The sequence below is a fragment of the Thunnus albacares genome, chromosome 17 (assembly GCF_914725855.1).
Source record: "Thunnus albacares chromosome 17, fThuAlb1.1, whole genome shotgun sequence".
Classification (NCBI taxonomy): domain Eukaryota; kingdom Metazoa; phylum Chordata; class Actinopteri; order Scombriformes; family Scombridae; genus Thunnus; species Thunnus albacares.
The window spans coordinates 27,058,444-27,078,931 of NC_058122.1; the positions used below are offsets into that span (position 1 = coordinate 27,058,444).

Consider the following 20,488-nt stretch of genomic DNA (forward strand, 5'->3'; position numbering starts at 1 on the left):
GAATAATTTATACACTTGAGAACATTCATTCACAACCTGTTTTCAGCCTGTAAGGTACAAACACTAACAAACATTACTGATCTTCAGACTGTGGATCAGTCAGTTGACATACATGATATGTGAGATACGTCAGTTTGAACAGACCGTAGCTCCTGCTGGGCAGCGGTGGTATCCAGGCTGTCCTCCAGCTCGCTGCGTAGAGCGTTCAGCTCCTCGCCGAGGTCCCGTCGCGCCGCCTCGACCTTCCCTCTGGCTGTTTTCTCTGCCTCCATGTCCTCCTGCAGCTCTGAAAGCAGGAGCTCCAGCTCCCGAACACGCTTCACCGCCGCCCCGCGCTGACTGCTCTCCTCCTCCAAGCTGCGGACACAAGAAGAAAGTTTCACCTCTGAATAAGGTCTTTTAAGGTTAACATTTCATATGTTTACCCACAAAAAAAAGTATAATCACTATTTTAAAATCCTTAAAATGGCATCTACTCCTTCTCCCTCATTACAAAATTCTGAATCTATGAATATGAAAGTGAAATCAGGAAGAAGGAGCAGATTTAACCAGGTAAAACTTTCTACTTTCAGCTGATGAATGTCAAAACAGTGGAAGGGGACTTTAAGTTAACAACTCCTCGGTAGCAACCATTACTTGCTTCTGTTGACTGAAAATGACGTTGACAGGATGGATATGTCACTGGTTTGGTCAAAATAAAACAAAACATCCCAACAAGAAATTCAAAACAAGTGAAAATGAAATGACGATTCAGTCTGATTAGCAGGTTACACGCCTTCAGCACCAATCAGGACAAATTATCAGCTTTGTAAACATGATATCTGATGACCAGATTTCCTTGAAATTTGCTCTGAATATTCAGGGTCTCCAGAACCTGAAACCTCAGTATGTCGTTTAAACACCAGATTGTCTTGTGGGATTTTAATGGACATCCTCTTCGTCCGTCTTACCGGGCCACTGTGGCCTGGAGCTCCTCTTCCCTGGCGGCCAGCTGGGCTCGGAGCTCGGCTAGTTGGGCCTGCAGGTCAGCCTGCTGCTCCTGGAGGTCGGCCAGCTCCGCCTCCACCTTCCTCTTGGCCTTCTCCATGTCCTGACGACCCTTCTCCTCCTTCTTCAGACGCACTGGACACATAGTGAGGAAAAAGACACTCGATATAGTGAATACAACTCTATAAAACGTTCTTTTTTGGTTAAAACATATCATTAGGGTCATTATTTAATATTCTAAACTCAAGGACTAATGAAGTTCCACAGTATTGAGCAGATACAAGCAGACAGAGGATTGTGCTTGTGCTGACTGACCCTCTAGTTCGGAGATCATGGACTCATGCTTGGTCTTGAGTTTGGTCAGGTTCTTGGACTTCTCCTCCTCCTCGGCCAGGTTGGAGTTCATATCAGCCAGCCTCTCCTCTAGAAGCTTTCGCTCCTGCAAACATGAGAGCATGTGAGTACGGCATGCGCTGCGTGTGAAATGTTTAAAAACACACAAAACTGCTCCTTTTATACCTTCTGCAGTTTGTTATTCTGGTCCTCCATGAGCAGAATGTCCTCCTCCAGTTTCTTCACCTTTCCCTCCACAGCCACTCGCTCCAGCGTCAGCTTCTGCCGAGCGTCTTCTTCCTCCGCCAGGTGGCCTTCCAAAAGCTGCAGGAAAATACACGTGAGGTAACGTATAGCTCATAAATAAAGGAAAGCACAGTTTAAAACGCCCAAAAGAGTCAGAAGATACTGGAGCAAAACTTACTCATGGATCAGGTACAAGAGAAGCGTGTAACAAAACGCAAAAAGGAGTAAAACAGAATTACAAAACTGTTCTATTATTATTATAAGAACTTTCCAAGTGTATCTGTGTTCACTATAGTCAAATATAATATTTCTTGAAAGCAGATACCAATATTGATATTTGAGATTTAAAAAAAACAAACAGATAACGCTGAAATTATTTTTAACACATAACATAAACAAACATCTTTGAGTTTTGACCAAAATATGTACTGAGGTGCACATTTTACAGTAAGCCATCATTATCAATATATCTACAATAAGTCAATATAGGCAAATATATCTGCTGAGCTCGAGTGTTCCTAAGTTAAGCTGCTGTTAAAAAAATATTCTAAAATTTACTAATCTTAAAAAAAGGGTATTTTCCTAATCTTTAATTATGTCACTTAAGAATTCATATTTTTTTACACATCTGGTAAGAAGCAAAAAAGGAGTAAAATAAAATAAACTGAACTTCTAGATGCTAATCTTAGCATGCTAACAAGCTGATGTAATTTATAAATGTTAGTTTAGCATGTTAGCATGCTAATATTTGCTAATTAACACATAGTACAGCTGTGTGTCATTTGTTTTGCAGGTATTTGGTCATAAACCAAAGTATGGAAGAAATTCAAGTTCTTCTTCTAAAATTCCTCTGAGGATCATGAACTTCTGTACAAAATGTTTCAGAAATCCATCCAATAACTGTTGAGATATTTCACCTCAAAGATATCAGAGGAAAAGTCAGCAGTAAATCATAATCATAATTTTATAGCACTTCATCCAAAATGTCAAACATTTGCTGATTGCAGCTTCTCAAATGTGAAGATTTGCAGCATTTCTCAAGTTTTTATCATTTTAAAGTTAATATATATTTGGATTTCAGAATGTTTGTTGGACAAAACAAATAGATTAATCAATAATTAGTTGGTTGAAGTCCTGAAAATAAGACACAGTACTATGGTAGTGCTGTGTTTTTATGGCTAAAATCATAATAATAATACTGTGTTCACCTGTAGCTGCTGCTCCATGTCCTTCCTCTCCTGCTGCAGTGAGTTGCTGCGCTCCTCCTCCTCCTCCAGCCGGGCCTCCATCTCGTGCAGCACCTCCTCCAGCTCCTGCTTCTTGGCCTCCAGTCTCACCCTCATCTCCTCGGCCTCGGCGCACAGGTCCGTCTCCGCCTGAAGCTTCGACTCCAGCTGGGCTCGCTCTTCCATCAGCTACGCAAACAGACACTTGAATCATGTCTAGAAATGTAGTTTTTAAAAATAGAAAACATTGTAAAAACCTGTATTTGTGTCACCTGAGTGTGTTTCTGGGTGATGTCCTTCAGTTCAGCTTCGGTCTTGGCCGCCACCTCTTTCGCCACCTTTAGTTCCTCCTCCTTCTGACCCATTTCCTCTTCCTGTCTGGTTACCTGCAGCAGAGGCTTCACCTGAAAGACGGACACACACACACATCCAGGAGTTAGTTTGATTTCTTTTCCTTCCAGATATAAAGTGCATGATTTCATGTCATTTACAGGAGACGCCACAAACAAGAAAAAGTCATGTTGGATAATAAATGAAGAGATTACTTTGTCATTTCTCTAGTAGACATTTATCCTGATAATGGTTCCAGAGAAAAGGGCCTCGTTGTTACCCGAATCAAAAGAGTTTATCTCTGTACGGCGGCCATTATAGGACCTTAGGTTCAGCTATCTGGCTCAACTTTCATCAGTCTAAGCAGGACTTTGTCAGCCTCAGTTTCAGGCTCAGCTGTGGTGATATCAGCCTGACAAAATGCTAATGTTATGCTAGCATTCAGTACTAAAGCACAGCTAACGCTAACATGTTTAAAGAAACAGTGAAAGTGAAAGTTTTAATCCTGTGTCCTTGTGTTAACTGTTCAATTATCTCTTGTTAATGCCAAATATATGTTTAAAAAAAATGTCTGTCTTGTTTGTCTTTTTACTTCCTGTAAAACAGTTTCCAATGTTTGATGAGTCATCTTGAGCTCAGAGGCGTAAACACAAATTGATCCAATCAAATGTGACTTTGACGAAAGTATTTTGCTAACCTGACATGTATGTAACATTTTGTATTTTAGCATGTTAACATGCTCATTTTTAAGTAATATCTAACATACTATGCTCATATTTACTAGACTAATGTAATGTAAACAGTCAGTGTGTGTGTGTGTGTGTGTGTGTGTGTGTGTGTGTGTGTGTGTGTGTGTGTGTGTGTAACCTTAGTGAAGAGTCTCCACCACTGCCAGTTTCTGAGTTTGAGGTAACAGGCGCAGTTCCTCTGGATGACCTTCATGGCGGTCAGCTGCTGCTGACGTTTACTGAACGCCCTGAAAACAAACACACGAAGAAGAAATCAGACGAAAGCTTCATTTAGAGGCACCGGGACACTAATATCAGTCTAAGTATTTTTCTCTTACTTGCGGGCCAGGAAGCCTCTTGCTTGTGCCTGGAAGGAGATGATGATGACAGTCAGTTTGAGGTCTCGCTCCTCCTCCAGCTGAGCCAGAACTCCCGTCCTGAAGAACATCTTACTCTGACCGATACGATACAGGTTAGGATCCAGATCCAGGTGCTTTACCTGAAGGAGAGGAGAGCAGGAAACAACCGATGAGTCAAACTCAATATGCACAAATATTTTTTTTCCATGTGTTCAGCTCCATCCAGCTCACCATCAGACAACACGCCTGCTTCCCGTCCATGAAGCCTTTAGGGATGGCGTTAGCAGCCAGGACCTCATACCTGCAAACAGGAAACAACAGACAGTTTGACACTTTACTGTGATATTAAATGATCACACAGTACTCCTTAAAACAAGCCAAAACTAGGAACTACTCTTTTTATTCCTATTATTTATCAAACCAGTGAACACATCATCAGTTACATCCTTCATCAGCAGAGACCCGGCAGCATAAAAACATAGTTACAACAATAATACAATCCAGTTAACCCTCCTGTTGTCTTCACGGGTCAATTTAGACCCGTGAAGACAACAGGTGTCATTATGTGCTGTCATCAAAAAAATTGAGATGGTTTTAAAACAGTATCCTGACTAAACTTTTACATAAACCAGTCTGCCACAATCCATCAACATATTTTCCTCTGATCTCAACTATAGTTAAAAATAATTCATAATTTCTTAGTCAGGATTTGAAACCACTGATGAACATCAGCTCGTTAGCATGCTAAGATTAGCATCTAGAACTTCAGTCTCATCGAGGTTATGGACTCTGGATAAATGACTTTAACAATTAATCAGTTTTCAGAATTGTTGCTGATTAGTTTTCAACCACTGAGCATTTTTAAAAATGAAAACTGTCCTGTTGTCCTCCCGGGTCAATTTTGACCCGGGAGAGTCATAAACAGGTGTGATTTTCCAGAACAATCTAAGTAAGAACACTAAATTTAAAAACAATCAGACAGGAGTACTATTTCCCAGATCCTTCAGAATTGAATTAAAGGTCCAGCGTGTAGGATTTAGTGCCATCTAGTGGTGAGGTTGCAGATTCAGATTCAAAAAGATTCAGAATTTGATAAAGTGCTATTGAACCCCATCCTGAGCCCTGCAGACTCACCTCTGCCTGAACTCCTGGAACACGATGCGGTTGGGGAATCCCTGCCTGCAGATCCGGATGCCCTCCAGCACTCCGTTGCACCTGAGCTGCTCCAGAACCAGGTTGGAGTCCATCTTACCGGCCTGCAGCACAGCAGCCAACCAACAATCACTGAACGTACAGTCAGTCAGTCATTATCTCCTCTCCACAGACTGTAGCTTAACCCTTTCATGCATGGTGGTCACTACAGTGGACAGCTATTCAAAAGCCGTTTTCTTATATATGCATGGGGTTTTAATGGTATAGTTGCATATCAGCCAACACAGTGGACTCTAGTGCGTCATCCCATACACTGCCATCCATTGGCCAGCCTTTATAAATGCAACACAAAGTTCTCAAAACCAAGATGGCCGCCGGCTGGCCGGAAATGCTCAGCAGCTCAGGAACATCTTGCCAATCCTTCCGTGGTAGTAGACCATTGCAGGTAAATAAAATTTTGTAACATCAAGTAACAACTAAGGAGTAATACAAATGTTAAAATTTCCAAGTACTGATTGTATGTCGGGAGAAAATGATGATTAATCATCAACTACAATTATACTATTACTGCAACTTTGTTGTTCTTGAAAATACTTCATCTGCAGTAACTTTTTTGGTTGTAAATCAATTGATTTATGTTATTAGAATGTAACTTGCAGTTTTGAGAGGGCTAAGGATACTGAGGGAGCTGAGGATGCTGAGGAGGATAAGTATGCTGAGGATGCTGAGGGGGCAAAGGATGCTAAGGATACTGAGGATGCTGAGGGAATGTCTGGCACCTCAAAAGAATGTCTGGATTAGAAAAGAAGGATCTTCTGCATTTCAAGTCATCTGTAGCTCATGTGCTAATTAATGCAGTAAGACAGAGGGAAGAGGCTGAGGAGTCAGGAACAAGTTTCAGTGTTCTGCATTGCACTGAACAGTATTAGAATATGTTAAAATATGTTAAAACATTAGTTTAACAACTTTGAAAATATATATTATTTTTTAGTTTTCAAATAATGTATAATAATCCTTCAGTTGAAAACTCAAACGCATGCTGTCCACCTGAGTGGACATGTGAAAAACTCCTTGAAAAATGCATGTTTAAAAAAAATCAAATATTTTTTTTCATACCTAAAGAGGAATAAAAATCCTGACTGAGGTTATCATAATTCATGCACAAAAAACACACAACACATCACGTCTGATTCATTTCAAAGCTCCACAGACGACCTACCCTCTTCTCGTGGTTGGGGATGATGCAGCGGACAAAGTTTGGCTGCGTGTTGTGCAGCGTGGTCATCAGCTTGCCCAGAGACTCCTTGTACAGCTGGCCCACCGTGCGGAACATGCCCTTCTTGGATTTAGTGGAAGTGTGCACTGAACTCTCTGACATCTTGGTCATGGTGTCCAGACCCACCACTCGATCCACTGACACGGGAAAGATACACACTGCGTTTTATTACCATGACGACTTAAAAGATTTACGGTGAAACTTCCAGCTGAAACGAGGTAAACGAGGACATGTTTCCCTCTCGTGGAGGACTGACCGTCTTTCCACAGATCCTGGATGAAGTTGCTGGATGAGTTGTTGAGCAGAGCCGTCACGTTGTCATTCAGAGGGTCCATGTTCTTTGTCAACCAGTCGGCTGCGTTATAGTCGACCTGGAAACGTTGAAACACATTTTAGTTAACAGAGAACTTCAATTTAGTGTAAAGTTATCATGATAATAACATTGTTTTTAAAAATCAAATGCTTGGACTTGAACTTATTGGACTAGAAAATCATCGTTTTGGTCAAAAAAAGATTGTAATAATATAGATTTTTGTTTTGTTTTGCTCAGTATGTCAGTAATATATGATGCATTGTTTGGCTTAGTGTAATAGTGTTGTGTTGTTTTTTTATGTTTTTATGTTGTTTGGCTCTTTTAACTACATATCGATGACCGAAGAGCAAAACCTCCCATCTGAAAAATGCACTTTTTTGAGAAAACTAAAAAAAAACTTGTTGTTTTCTTGCAGAATGCTATTTGTTAAGGACACCCAATACATAATACACAGTTTTTGGACTATATTACTATATTATGTGTTAACAATATCGTAATAACCATTACAAACATACCATAAACAATACCACATAATAAAGTAATAGAGTCCAAAAACAGTGTATTATGTATTTGGTGTCCTTAACAAAAAGCATTCTGCAAGAAAACAACAAGTTTTCTCAAAAAAGTGCATTTTGCAGATGGGACGTTTTGCTCTTCAGCCATCGATATAAAAAGTAAACATATTAATGGTCAACAAATCCCATTAAAATACCAAAACCAATAAATGAAACAATATCAGAGTCTCTCTCAGTACTTTCTGACCGTTTGTTCCTTCTGAAGATGTAAATCTTTAAATAAAACTCACAAATATGTAGTTTCATTTTTAAAAATGCTCAGTAATTTCCTAAAACAGCCGCATACTGTAGCTTTCAGCAAACAAACAGGAAATAGAACGTTTGTTCGGGACTATTTTCAACAGCGGATGAATCCACATTTGACGCTCCAGTGATCATTTCTGGCAGCAGGACAGTGAATGTGTTCACCATCTATACCCTTTAAACAATAATCAAATTGTTTGTGTTGTTTACAGTTTGACTGATTATTGATCCCTCCTGAAGCTCTTGGTGATTCTCACCTTGCCGGCGTAGTGCAGAACACTGAACATCAGCTTATCTTTGAGCTGTTTGGGTTTAGAGAATTTGACGTGACCCGTGTGGGTGTTCAGCAGCTTGTCCACGAAGGTCAAATCGGTGGCTTTGGGGAACCAGCACTCCTCGTCCAGCAGGGCCAGGATGCCTGGAGGGTTGTTCTGCAGGACACCAAAGGACACAAAGGTTTGATCTGAGGTCATATCAGTGCATTTGTTTCCTGTTGCGATTACTTGTGTTCTTCAAAGTCTTCAGAGTCAGAGTTTGGATGTTGGGACAGGAACTGGCTGAGATGCAGGTCCAGAACAACGCTTTTTAATATTTTATATCTAAAGGGGACATATTCTGCACGTTTCCAGGTCTATATTTATATTCTACTGGAATATCTTTGCATTATTTCCAGTTAAAAACTCCTTATTTATCTCATACTGCTCCTTTATGCAGCCTCTGTCTGAAACAGGCTGGTAAAGTGAAACACTGACCGGCCTCTCGATGAGCTCGATGCAGGGCTGCAGATCCAGGCCGAAGTCGATGAAGTTCCACTCAATGCCCTCCCTCTTGTACTCCTCCTGCTCCAGGATGAACATGGTGTGGTTGAAGAGCTGCTGCAGACGCTCGTTGGTGTAGTTGATGCAGAGCTGCTCGAACGAGTTGTCCTGAGGAAGGAGAAACGATGATCGCGTGTTATTTAAAACGTGCTTCGAAACACCGTTTATATGGTTATACTGGTCATAACTGGGTCTGGTTATGTGTAGAGAGTCTTACAGGATCCTCAGCTGTGGAGGCTGATGAATCTTTACAGCTTGACTTAATTATCTCATTATCTCATAATATAGTTCAGAGCAGAAAATTGACTCCCGCACACTGTCAGCACTTATGGTTAAATTACTAAATAGCGACATTTTGGTTAAGTAACCTTCATTAGGCATAAATGACAACACGCCTGCACATGAATCTATATATATATATACATACATATATACTAGGGATGTGCGGAGAGCCCAGTATTGTATTTGTATCTGTATTTGTTGAGGCAGCAAAATTATTTGTATTTGTATTCGAATAAAAGTGAACAGAGGCTTAAAAATCCAATCATCAGCAGGTAATAATCACTATTATGAACACACACACACACACACACACACGTGATCCTGGGAGAAACATAGTTTGTTGCTGTTAGTTTGATTAAATAAACATAAACATGAATAAACATGAGGATCCTGAAGATAATTAAGAGAATTAACAGATCTTAGAAAATAAACATGAGCACGTTATTTTTGTTTTCCCAAGAAAGTTAATTTAGTCGTGTTTTAGCAACCACAGCTGCTCTGCTTACTGGCTGTTACTGTATGTTTCAGAGATTTACTGTAAAGATCAAAAGGAGCTAAATACATAAGATAACAACATACAACAAAACAGTATTTAAATGAGTGTTTTCAGAAATCCGTCACCTCAAAAATCTCAAAGCCAGCGATGTCCAGGATGCCCAGAAAGGAGGACGACTGCCTCTTGCTCTTGTCCAGCGTCTTGTTGACTCTGGCCAGGATCCAGCGAAACAGACGCTCGTACATGGCCTTAGCCAGAGCCTCGATCGCAAAGTCAGCCTGAGGAGGAAGGACGGAGGAGGGGAGAGATGGACAGAGAGAGAGAGAGAGGAGAAAACCTTCTTTCTCATTTTGTTTTCGGATGATTTCAAAGGTCTCTACATCATACTGAAAGAGGTTTAGAGAAAGTAAATAACTGGTGTAGATAGTGAGGTTTGTTTTACCTGCTGCTTGGTCTGCGCCTTCTGCACCACCTCTCGGCCCACTTTGATCCGGGGGGTGAGGATGGCCCGGGTGAAGTCGGTCACATTGATACCCTGCAGGTGACACACCTTCTGGGCGGCTGGGGTCGATGGATAAGACGAGAAGAGGTCAAAGAAGTTTAGAGGTTAATTTCAGTGGTGGAAGAAGTACTCAGATCCTTTACTTAAGTAAAAGTAACAATACCACAATGTAGAAATACTCCATTACAAGTAAAAGTCCTGCTTTTAAAATCCTACTTAAGTAAAATAATATTTAAACGTAATAAAGTTACTAGTCACTAAAGCTGTGAAATAAATGTAATGGAGTAAAAAGTACAATATTTCCCTCTAAATTGTAGTGGAGTAGAAGTATAAAGTAGCATGAAATGGAAATATTAAAGTAAAGTATAACTACCACTTAGTTACTCCCCACTACTGGTTAATTTACCGTACTAGTGTTATATTTAAAACGGTTACCGGTGTTGTCAGGCATGGTCGCCTGCTCGCTGTTCCTCTCCTTCTCAAACTTGATGTTGCCCAGCTGGAGGACAGTGGAAACCACCTTCATCATGCCTGCAGCGAGGAAGAGGAGAGCAAGAGAGAAAGACAACAAGATGGTGAATAAATCTCCAGCATGTTTACAGATGTCCTGAAAGAGATTTTACCTTAACTTAAGCCCCATTTGGACTGTATTTATTTCTCTTGGGGAGGTGATTTTAATCCAGTCTACTGCAATTACAATTAAATTAAATCCTGTCCAGAGCAACGTATTTTAAAGTGGATCTCTGATGTGTTTTGGCAGGTAGAGCTGCTTGTGCTTAAACTATAAAAATCTTTTTACTAATCTGATACATGATAACATGCAAACAACAATATATCGGCCTATTTGGGAACCAATACAACTGAAAAAAATAAAACCTGCTGTTCTCTTTTCAGACTCGTTTTTAGTCGATATTTGTCTACATTTTGGTAAATTGGCGCCGTTACAAGTAAGTTGAATTTAGCTATTAGCGGTTCCTGTTTGTATTGTAGCCGCGGATGTATAGACAACTATGTGGATTGATGAAAACTTAAAAAATGTGATGATTCTCAAACGATCTCTAAGTGGATTTATGGAGATTTATTGGTGATGGACATCAGAGATAATGATATCCTTGGGGAAGTAAGTGCTCCAGCTGTTTGTAAAATCACACTTATCCTTGTTATAATGTACTATAAGTGTTTACTAAATAAAGATTTACACATCACTAAATTAAAACCAGTTACAACAACTACGTAGTGGTTACACAGAGATGAGATGCTACTAAATGTTTACACCGAGGCTACTAACTGAAGCTAGCTGACTGAACCAACTGACAAAGCTAATGTTAGCATGCTAATATTTGAGCCGTTAAGACTAAAGAGTTGATACAGAATATGGTCAACATATCTGACCTGACTTATTATATTACACAGAAAACACAATATACCTCAAATTACAAAACTTTATGCAAACAATGTTGATCTAAATGAGCAAATAACGTTGGTTAGCTTAGCATAATGGCATATTTCCCTCTCACTGTAAACTACATGACTAATGCTAAAACACACATATTTCTCCAGGTAAGCAGATAGAAATAAAACAAAGTCAGACCTACGTTCTGCAAAGGTTTGGCGGATTTATTTTATATTTTTGGCTTCTAAAACTGTCATTTCTGGATGTTAAAGCTTGTGATGCTACAAAGACACAGATATTGCCTAGCATGATTTACATATCTAAGAGAATTTAAGATGGATTTTACTCACAAACTTAGTGATGGATTTATGAAGCTGGTGCAACCTGTTTGTGATCAGCTACTACATTAAAGTTAAAGTTAAATTAAAGTCAAAGGTGTGCTGGGCAGCTGCATAGCTCTGCATCACAGGTTTCCTTTTAAATGGTTGTCTATGTGTCAGAGGACAAAGAAATTCTTCATCTGTTAAGACAGCAAGTTCTTGACAGGATTTGGACAACATGAACAACTGTAAAGAAGGTTAGAATATGGTTGGGTGGACAGACAAATATGAAACACTGAGCAGTGTGATACCTAATCTCTCATCATCGGTGAAGCCCATGATCTTCATGGCCTCCAGAGTCTCATCAAACATCTCGTCATCCTCCTGACCCGGGATCTCCACGTGTCCCGCTATCAGGAAACGATAGCTGCTGAAGTCCTCCAGCAGCAGCTCCTCTAAAAACACACACACACAAGCAAACATGTGACAGTATTGGTGATATTTAATGAAACATGGACAATTTGTTAGCTGTCAAACCCAGAGCAGAGAACATTTACAGCACTGTGCAAAAGTTTTAGGCAGTTTAGTTTATATCGTATAGATGTTTAGATTTATATCCATAACGTAACACCATCAGGGAGGCGTCTGATGGTCCCATATGTAATCTGCAGCATTACAATGAGCCCAAACATCCAGCCAGAGTCATAAAGAACTATCTTCAACAACAAGAGGAACAAGACAACAGATGGTTTGGCCCCCACAGAGTCCTGATCTCAACATCATGGAGTCAGTCTGGGATTAACATGAAGAGACAGAAGCAGCTGAGACGCTGAAATCCACAGAAGAAGAAGAACTGTGGCAACTTCTCCAAGACGCAGGAACAACCGAGCTGCCGAGTACCTGTTTCTGCTGTTTACTCAACTTTGTATCAAGTTAAAAAAGCATTCTCACTTTACTTTTAGTGCCTAAAACTTTTGCACAGTGCTGTCTATCAGTTTCTTCTCTGTGTGTCCAGTACAAAGGTCAATGATGTATTTAGCCTAGCTTAGCATGAAGACTGGAAGTAGATGGAAACTGCCATCAAAAAAACCTTCCAAGAACTCTAAAGTTCACACCATGTATCTTTTCTTTATTTAGAAGATTTAGAAATGTAAAATGTTTGTCTTTTTTCACTTTTCATGGAGCTAGCACAGCAGTTTCCCCCTGCTTCCAGTTTTTGTGCTAAGCTAGGCTAAACACCTCATGGATATCCACCTTCTCACCTGACTCTAAGTAAGATAGCAAACAAGAGGATTTCCCAGGAAATCTCATATTGTTCCTTCAAGGATATAAAAAATCTAAACGTAAGAGAAGAGTTTATGTTTGTTTTTTTGCTCGTATTGTCTCTGCTCACCCCTCATCTTGTCTTTGGCTCCTGCCACCATGTAATAGAAGATGTGAAAAGCTCGCTCGGTGTTGGCCTGACGAATACAGCGAGACTTCTCCAGCAGGTCTGATCCGGTCAGGAGAGGGTTAAGCAGATAACCATGTCTGTCACATCTTTTTTGACAACAAAGAAATATATAAATATCTCTGGTTCTGCTCCATCAATTTTGATCCAATTTTTTAAAAAAACTGTCCATCCTGCGTCCAAAAAAGTTATAGTAGTGCGATGCTAAATTGGTGGAATACTCCTTTAATTCACATGGGCGAGTGGGTCGTCCATTAATCACAGAGTTGATGATTCAGTCTGGTGTCCTTGACCAAGATACTAAATCCCATTTGCTCACCTTGCACAGTAGCAAATAGGCAAATATTAAAGCGCTTTGGATGATAGAACGATATAAATGCAGTCCATTATATTTCCATTAATTTATATAATACTTTTTTTTCCAATTTTCAGGTTACAACCACCTTATCTATTTTAATTGATTCACTAAAAATGTGTGAACAGCTTTGTCCTTCATTCTCAGGGCTCATTTTCATTCACGGTTTCCAAAGTCTGCACTGAAACTGAGTAAAAGAGTTTTTTTAATGTACGCTGCTCCCTCCGCCTGCAGACTGGCTGCTGATGTTTTGTGTTGTGTGTTAGTGTGTCATTAAGTCATTGTCTGATAGTATTAGATTGGTTGTTTTAGACAACTCAGCTTGTTTCTCACATATGATTCTTATTATCACTTTTAGTCACAATTCTATCATTTCATTTTTGCTAAATTCTGATCTTTTAATTCCAAGATTTTTTGTATTATGTTTTCCATAATGTATTTTTTATTTATTGTTATTATTATTATATTTATTTATCATTATTTGTTGTGTAATTATTGTTGGTTGAATAAAGGATAAATAAATTCTATATTTTTAAAATGATAATTGGTTGTCTAATTCATGTTTACTAGTAGTTTTAAAGGATAATGCTGGTGATTTTCTATATTTTTCCTATTGTCAATAACTCTCACGTTTAGAGCCCAAACTGCAACCTCTGGGGCTGAAAAATGAAGCCAACGTTGAAGTGAATCCTCCAACGGCCACTTGAGGCTCTAAAAGCAGGTCAATCCCCATAGACCTCCATGATAAAATACCCAAATTTACAGCAGAAATAAACACTTTTACAGCCTGGTACAAAAAATGGTTTGGTTTCTGTAGCTAATTCCCGCGTTCATGACAACTGTACATAGGGTGAATTTTTATATAACTTACCCGTGTAAATTTTATTGAGGCTTAAAGTTACGCATAATTAAGGGCGTGGTTGCTTTGAGTGACAGGTGGGTGCCATCGGAGGCAAGTCGTTACCATGGTGACAACATCGGTTAGGTTATGTAACCATGGCGTAACACCAGATTCACAGAGTATAGCATTGCTGTCGCTATTTCGGTGTGTTTTCAGCTCATGAAAGTTAATTGAAGTTAATTGTTTTTCACTAGCGAAAATTAGCATTAGCATTATCACAGTTAACCATAGACTGTAAACGCACCGTGCTAACCAAGCTAGCAGCTAGCAGCTAGTGTTAGGGTCAGCTCCCCCTTCTCATCCAAGTATGGTCACTACTGGTTCCAAAAATCCAAGATGGCGACGGTCAAAATGTAAACTCAAGGCTTCAAAACCGGAGTCCACAAACCAATGGGTGACATCACGGTGGTTACTTCCATGATCGCTGTTGTTAGTCTTTGGAGCCGTTTCTAAACCAATTAATGTGACCGAATTCCTCGTGATGAAGGAACAGTTTTTGGACAACAGCTGAGGTCTATCAGGCAGGAAAGATACAGAAAATCCCAGGCGTCAACATGAAAATTTAAATTCTTTCTTGAAAAGGATACAGGTGTCGATGGTGGCCCCGACAATATAGCCGGTCACATCAAAGTTGAGCTTGATGAACTTTCCCTGTGGACAGAGATGACGACAGCGGCTTCAGGACTCGATTGGTTACTGAGATAATTAAAAGACCAAATGGTTGCGGTGGATTAAAAACTCACAAATCGCGAGGAGTTGTCGTTCTTGATGGTTTTGGCGTTACCGAAGGCCTCCAGGATGGGATTGGCCTGCAGCAGCTGCTTCTCCAGCTCCCCCTGCAGCCCGAAACAAGGTTACACATCTAAACAACTACCATAACGTCTTCCTGTTATCACCTTTTATTCATTTATGTATGTACTGGCTTTGCTAATTTTATAATGACATCATGGATTAATGTTTAATAATAATAATTTAAATGTTATCTATTTATTTATTATTTTATTTTTGGTTATTTTTTATTGTTGTTGGAAATGTGTAGCCTATCTATGCAATGCACTATGATGCTAAATGTTCAATAAAGACAAATAAAACAAAGTTAACAATACAATATACACAACTCACACATCTAAGTAATTTTAATGTGCACAAACATGTCTGTATGAGGTTTTATACTCACATAAGCCAGAGATCCTGCCTGCTGCTGCTGCTTTGGCAGAAAGAAACACAAACTGGTTAGAAAACCAGTGAAAATCAAATATGACATTTACTCAACACTGGACACCCACACGACAGCTTGAAACGCAGCAGAGCAGCAGAGTCAAGCGTCAATGAAACACCATAAAACAAACACCCCACAGATAGTTCATCCCCGGATCATATGAAGCTGAGCAAAGAGCGGCTGATATGGAGGATTTTTGGGAAAGATATGAAGTCTACTGATGTCTCTGTTTTTTTAATTCTTCAGACAGTTTGATGAGTGAAAATGAAGCTCCAGCAGCAGCAGAAACACAAACAACACTAATCTGTTTCCTCACCTTGGTCGCAGCGGCAGCAACTGAATCCTGTCATGTACATTGAAACATGTAAAATATAACTGCCTTCAGATTAAATTACAGTTTTGTTTCATATCACAGCTTTGGTAAGTCATATCTTAAGTTTACTGAATTGTGGAACAGCTTCATCATAAAATGTGTAAAATATAAATAAACAGACTAAATTCATTATAGAGCCAAAAGTGATGTAAAGTGCATTGAAACTGACTTGAAACACACATTATATATTTGCTAAAAATGCACATATTTGTTTTCTTCTTGTTCGTTTTTTCATTTAATTCTACATATCGATGACCGAAGAGCAAAACCTCCCATCTGAAAAATGCACTTTTTTGAGAAAACTAAAAAAAAACTTGTTGTTTTCTTGCAGAGGGTAAGGATACCCAATACATAATACACTGTTTTTGGACTATATTACTATATTATGTGTTAACAATACCATAATAACCATACAAACAGACTGTAAACAATACCACATGATAAAGTAATATAGTATATATATGATATATTAAAAAAAAAATTCTTTTTTAAACAAGTTTTCTCAAAAAAGTGCATTCATGTGGACTTTAGGTGAGCTTTTAGTCTTTAATGAAACCACAATTCATGTGTGTAATACACTGAAATTTATACTGTTTGTAACCCTTTCAGTTCAGAAGGGGTCCTGACCTGAGGGCTGTATGGAAAAAGGTTCAGGTTAGCTGTAATTCTGATTCACATTTAAGGCAAAATAATGACTTATAACCTAATATTTATATTTGTGAAATTAAAGGAGAGCACCAGATCAACAGATCAACAACTATTTTGTTAATCGATTCATCATTTCGAGTCATTTTTAAGAAAAAATGCTCAAATTCTCTGATTCCAGCTTCTTAAATGTGAATATTTCGTGGTTTCTTTAGTTCTCTGTGAGAGAAGACGTTTTAAGTTGCTACTTGGAAACATTAATAGACCGATTAATCAATCATGAATATGATCATTAGTTGCACCCCTAGATAAGATCTAAAAGAGTTACCTGAGAGGAGCAGACCTTATTTATGTTTTTATCTCATTATTTAGCTGCTGTGAAGACTTTCTAAGCATCTCTTAAAGCACGTTGGTAAAGTTTCTGAAGGCGTTTCTACTCACAGGGTTGACGTCCTTCTTGCCCTTGTGTGAGGAGGCGATGACGGCCAGGTACTGAATCACCTTCTTGGTGTTTTCTGTCTTCCCAGCTCCAGACTCACCTCTGGGAGACGTGATGGGAAGAGACGAGACGAGGAACAGAGAAGAGACACAATCAGGATTGTATGAAGGAAATTATGTTTTTATTCTTAACTGTAGCTGGTATGTACAGTCAATTAGGGCTGAAACAATTAGTTTAATAATCAGTGAGTCAATTGACAGAATAATAAGCAACAATTTTGATATTTGATTAATTGTCGAGTCACACAGAAAACTAAATCTTTAGGAAGCTGTTCATGGGGACTGTGCACTATTTTCTGCCATTTTATAAACCAAACAACTAATCACTTATAATTAGCAGATTAATTGATACATAAATCTGTTTACATTGTCACATTGTGGGGATTCGCCTCCCCTTTTGGGGACAACGGTTCAGGTTATGGTTAAAGGACGAGTTCACAATTTTTCAGTCAGGAGCCCAAATGAACATTAAAGCTGTTTTTCTTGCTGTAATCATTCCTCCTGTTCATACTGAAGATCCCTTCATAATGGAAGTGATGGAGGACAAAAGTTTATCTGAAGCTAATATGAAGCTTCAGCGTCCAAATGAGTCAAATCAAGTAGATATCTTTCAACGTTACAGTCTTTTTAGTGCCAAAGTTCCTCTTTTTGTTACTATACTTCCACCTGCAGCTCAACAGGGAAACACTGTCCGAGGAAACACAAAGAGGGAATTTGATGCTAAAAAGACTGTAAATGTGTCAGATATCCACTTGATATGACTAACTCAGACTGCTGAAGCTGAATAGAAGCTTCACAGAGACTTTTAAATGACTGTGTGGACACACTGTGGATTTTGGCCTCCATCACTTCAATTGTAAGCACATTTGAAGGATCTTTTAATATCCAGTATGAACTGGGTCTTCAGGGAATAAATGTAAGTCAATGCAGTGTCCCTTCAAATGATGGAGACAAGTTTGTGTGAGTGTGATCACATGTGTGGTTCAGTGTGATGGAAAAAAAGGTTAAATATTGTATGTTTTGACTCACGTGCAGAGAATAGACTGATCCTCACGGTCTGTGGAGAGAGAAGGAGAGAGAGAGAGAGAGAGAGGGAGGGAGGGATGTTAAAAGGGGGAAATAATGTGAAATGTTGACTGAGCCGAACTCCTTAGTTGAAGCCAAGCCGAACAGACCAAACATGAACTCTGAGGCGGTGCCACTTCACGCGGACACGATAGCAAAACCCGGCTCTGAGATCTGGTTCTCAGCGGGAGATTAGTCTCCATCACTCATATCAAGCTAAAAATAGCAGGTGGATGCGGGGGCTCCGTCGCTGTAATCTTGTCTCACTGCTCCATGTATGGCCATCCTGGAGCTGAATGGAAAGTACGGAGTTGGTCTGAGGTCACCGGTGGACCATCCGGAGACGAGACAGCACGCTCCGAGGCTTCAGTCGGGGCCACCGCTCGACTTTTAGTTTGTAACTGTGCGTTTGCTGTTTCATAAAGTGCTGTGAGAGACTGCAACATACAAAATACCACCGTTACATACAACAAACTGGGACTTTGGAGGCATATCGTACTATAATGTGACTGTTTGTCCTTAAAATAGTAGATAGATGAAGCAGCAGCAGTAGTAGTCAGTCACAAACTAATAAGTACTCTACTCACTTTTAATATTACTGTTGGGTTACTGGATTTATTTCAACCCAGTGTTGCATCAGAATCAGAAAAATCAGAAAAAAAGATGCTCAACACAACATCAAAATATACAAGTTAAGAGAGAATACAAGTATCACAAGTCAAGTACTCAGTAAATAATGTAAAATAGAACATAAAAATGTAAAATATATCACTATATTGACCCACGCTGGGTCAGTCTGTGATTTTTTTGGGCGTTTGTGCCTTCATCTGACAGCTGATAGTGGAGAAACAGACAGGAAACAAAGGTTTAAAGGTGACGTCCAATCAGGGACGTTGCAGTTATACGCTGTAACCAATCAGCTGCCACTGAGCTCCAAACCCAGCGACTGTTAGTGTTTAGGAACTTTATTGTCCCAAATGGTGGTGGTGATAAACTCACAACAACATATAACATATATGATGAATATGGAGTTAAAGAGAAAAACATGTAATTAAAAATAATAATAATAATAATAAGGGCCGAGTCAGTCAGGTGATATCAGGTATTTTCTTTGTGTTGCATCTTAAGGAATGTAAGAAACCTTCAGTCGAGGCACCGTCTTCATGTATCAATAAGACAAACTGGAGCATCATCTAGCGAGGGGCCCTCAGCTGTAAATTCAGTAGCTTGATAGGAACGACGCCAAGATGTCTGACATGTTGACAGGTCCGTATCATAACTCCACTGATAATGGAAAACATATGTATAAGGTATAAAAGATCCCAGCTCAAGTTGGCTTGTTCATTGTATCTGCATGTGACAGAAACCCTGATTCAACTTATGCTTCTCTGTGTGTCTCACTCTATTCAGATCATCAGAAACACATAGTTACATCAGGAACACAGAGCTCACTCTGCAGAGAGTTTTCATGCTTATTTGTGTGAAATTGAATCAACATCAAGTGGTCAATTCACCCAAATAACATAAAAATATATTTTATCATTTACCTCCAGTCAGTGTTGAGAGTTGGTTGGTGGTTTGCAGCTTGTGTGAACTGGGATTTTTTCTTACGTTTAACTCTCAGTCAACTTCTACATCATCCTCTCACCTGCCTGCTGTTCCCTGTCAGCAGCTTGTAGTCTGCAGTTAATAACGTTAGTAAAGTTACACTAACATAACCCTGGTTCCATGCTGTGAACTAGAGCCCAGATAATTGCAGGTATATCAGTGTACATGTTGTATATCGATGGCCAAAGCGCAAAACCTCCCATCTGAAAAATGCACTTTTTTGAGAAAACTAAAAAAAACTTGTTTTTCATCAAGTTTTCTCAAAAAAGTGCATTTTGCAGATGGGAGGTTTTGCTCTTCGGCCGTCGATACGTCATGTTTGTCCACCAGTTGTAAGGAAAACAACTTTAAGGGAACCTTTTACATCCTGTATGAGTCAGGCTGTTCTGTGAACACTGTTAATTAAATTCCATCCAGCTCTACTGTATCGGTTTGAAGGCAGAAATGTCAAATCAGAGAGCAGATAAAACCGAACGTAGCTGCTGTAGGAAAAGTCAGAAACTGGGTGAACTGACCCTTTAAACCTCAATCTCACATTTGAACCACTTTCCATTAAAAAAAAGCTGTTAATTCTATAATGAAATCAGCTGTGAGGAAACTCAACAATGTATTGATCGGTCAGTACAGTCACCTTGCATCATGTTCCTGTAGGCGTTGTCTGTGATGGAGTAGATGTGTGGCGGCACCTCGTGACGCTTCTTGCCTTTATACATCTCAATGATCTTCTCAGAGTAGATCGGCAGCATCTTGTAGGGATTCACCACCACGCAGAACAGACCGGAGTACGTCTGGGAA

General features: G+C 39.5%; 1 protein-coding gene across 2 annotated transcripts in view; it reads right to left on the bottom strand.

The window, feature by feature from the left end:
* LOC122966737 (myosin-11-like) overlaps positions 1 to 20,488 on the bottom strand; it is a 38,255-nt gene that overhangs the window by 12,286 nt on the left and 5,481 nt on the right. For both annotated transcript variants that reach the window (XM_044331056.1, XM_044331055.1), the window contains exons 3-27: positions 20,325 to 20,481; positions 18,050 to 18,077; positions 16,964 to 17,063; positions 15,463 to 15,489; positions 15,029 to 15,121; positions 14,873 to 14,936; positions 12,973 to 13,071; positions 11,891 to 12,034; positions 10,302 to 10,397; positions 9,807 to 9,925; positions 9,490 to 9,642; positions 8,521 to 8,694; positions 8,026 to 8,199; positions 6,894 to 7,008; positions 6,581 to 6,774; positions 5,344 to 5,465; positions 4,441 to 4,510; positions 4,189 to 4,349; positions 3,990 to 4,098; positions 3,065 to 3,196; positions 2,775 to 2,981; positions 1,507 to 1,644; positions 1,303 to 1,426; positions 951 to 1,122; positions 145 to 357 (exon numbers count right to left, since the gene is read on the bottom strand). In XM_044331056.1, coding sequence (XP_044186991.1) covers positions 145 to 357; positions 951 to 1,122; positions 1,303 to 1,426; positions 1,507 to 1,644; positions 2,775 to 2,981; positions 3,065 to 3,196; positions 3,990 to 4,098; positions 4,189 to 4,349; positions 4,441 to 4,510; positions 5,344 to 5,465; positions 6,581 to 6,774; positions 6,894 to 7,008; positions 8,026 to 8,199; positions 8,521 to 8,694; positions 9,490 to 9,642; positions 9,807 to 9,925; positions 10,302 to 10,397; positions 11,891 to 12,034; positions 12,973 to 13,071; positions 14,873 to 14,936; positions 15,029 to 15,121; positions 15,463 to 15,489; positions 16,964 to 17,063; positions 18,050 to 18,077; positions 20,325 to 20,481 — 3,185 coding nt within the window. The remainder of the gene's footprint in view (positions 1 to 144; positions 358 to 950; positions 1,123 to 1,302; positions 1,427 to 1,506; positions 1,645 to 2,774; positions 2,982 to 3,064; positions 3,197 to 3,989; positions 4,099 to 4,188; positions 4,350 to 4,440; positions 4,511 to 5,343; positions 5,466 to 6,580; positions 6,775 to 6,893; positions 7,009 to 8,025; positions 8,200 to 8,520; positions 8,695 to 9,489; positions 9,643 to 9,806; positions 9,926 to 10,301; positions 10,398 to 11,890; positions 12,035 to 12,972; positions 13,072 to 14,872; positions 14,937 to 15,028; positions 15,122 to 15,462; positions 15,490 to 16,963; positions 17,064 to 18,049; positions 18,078 to 20,324; positions 20,482 to 20,488) is intronic.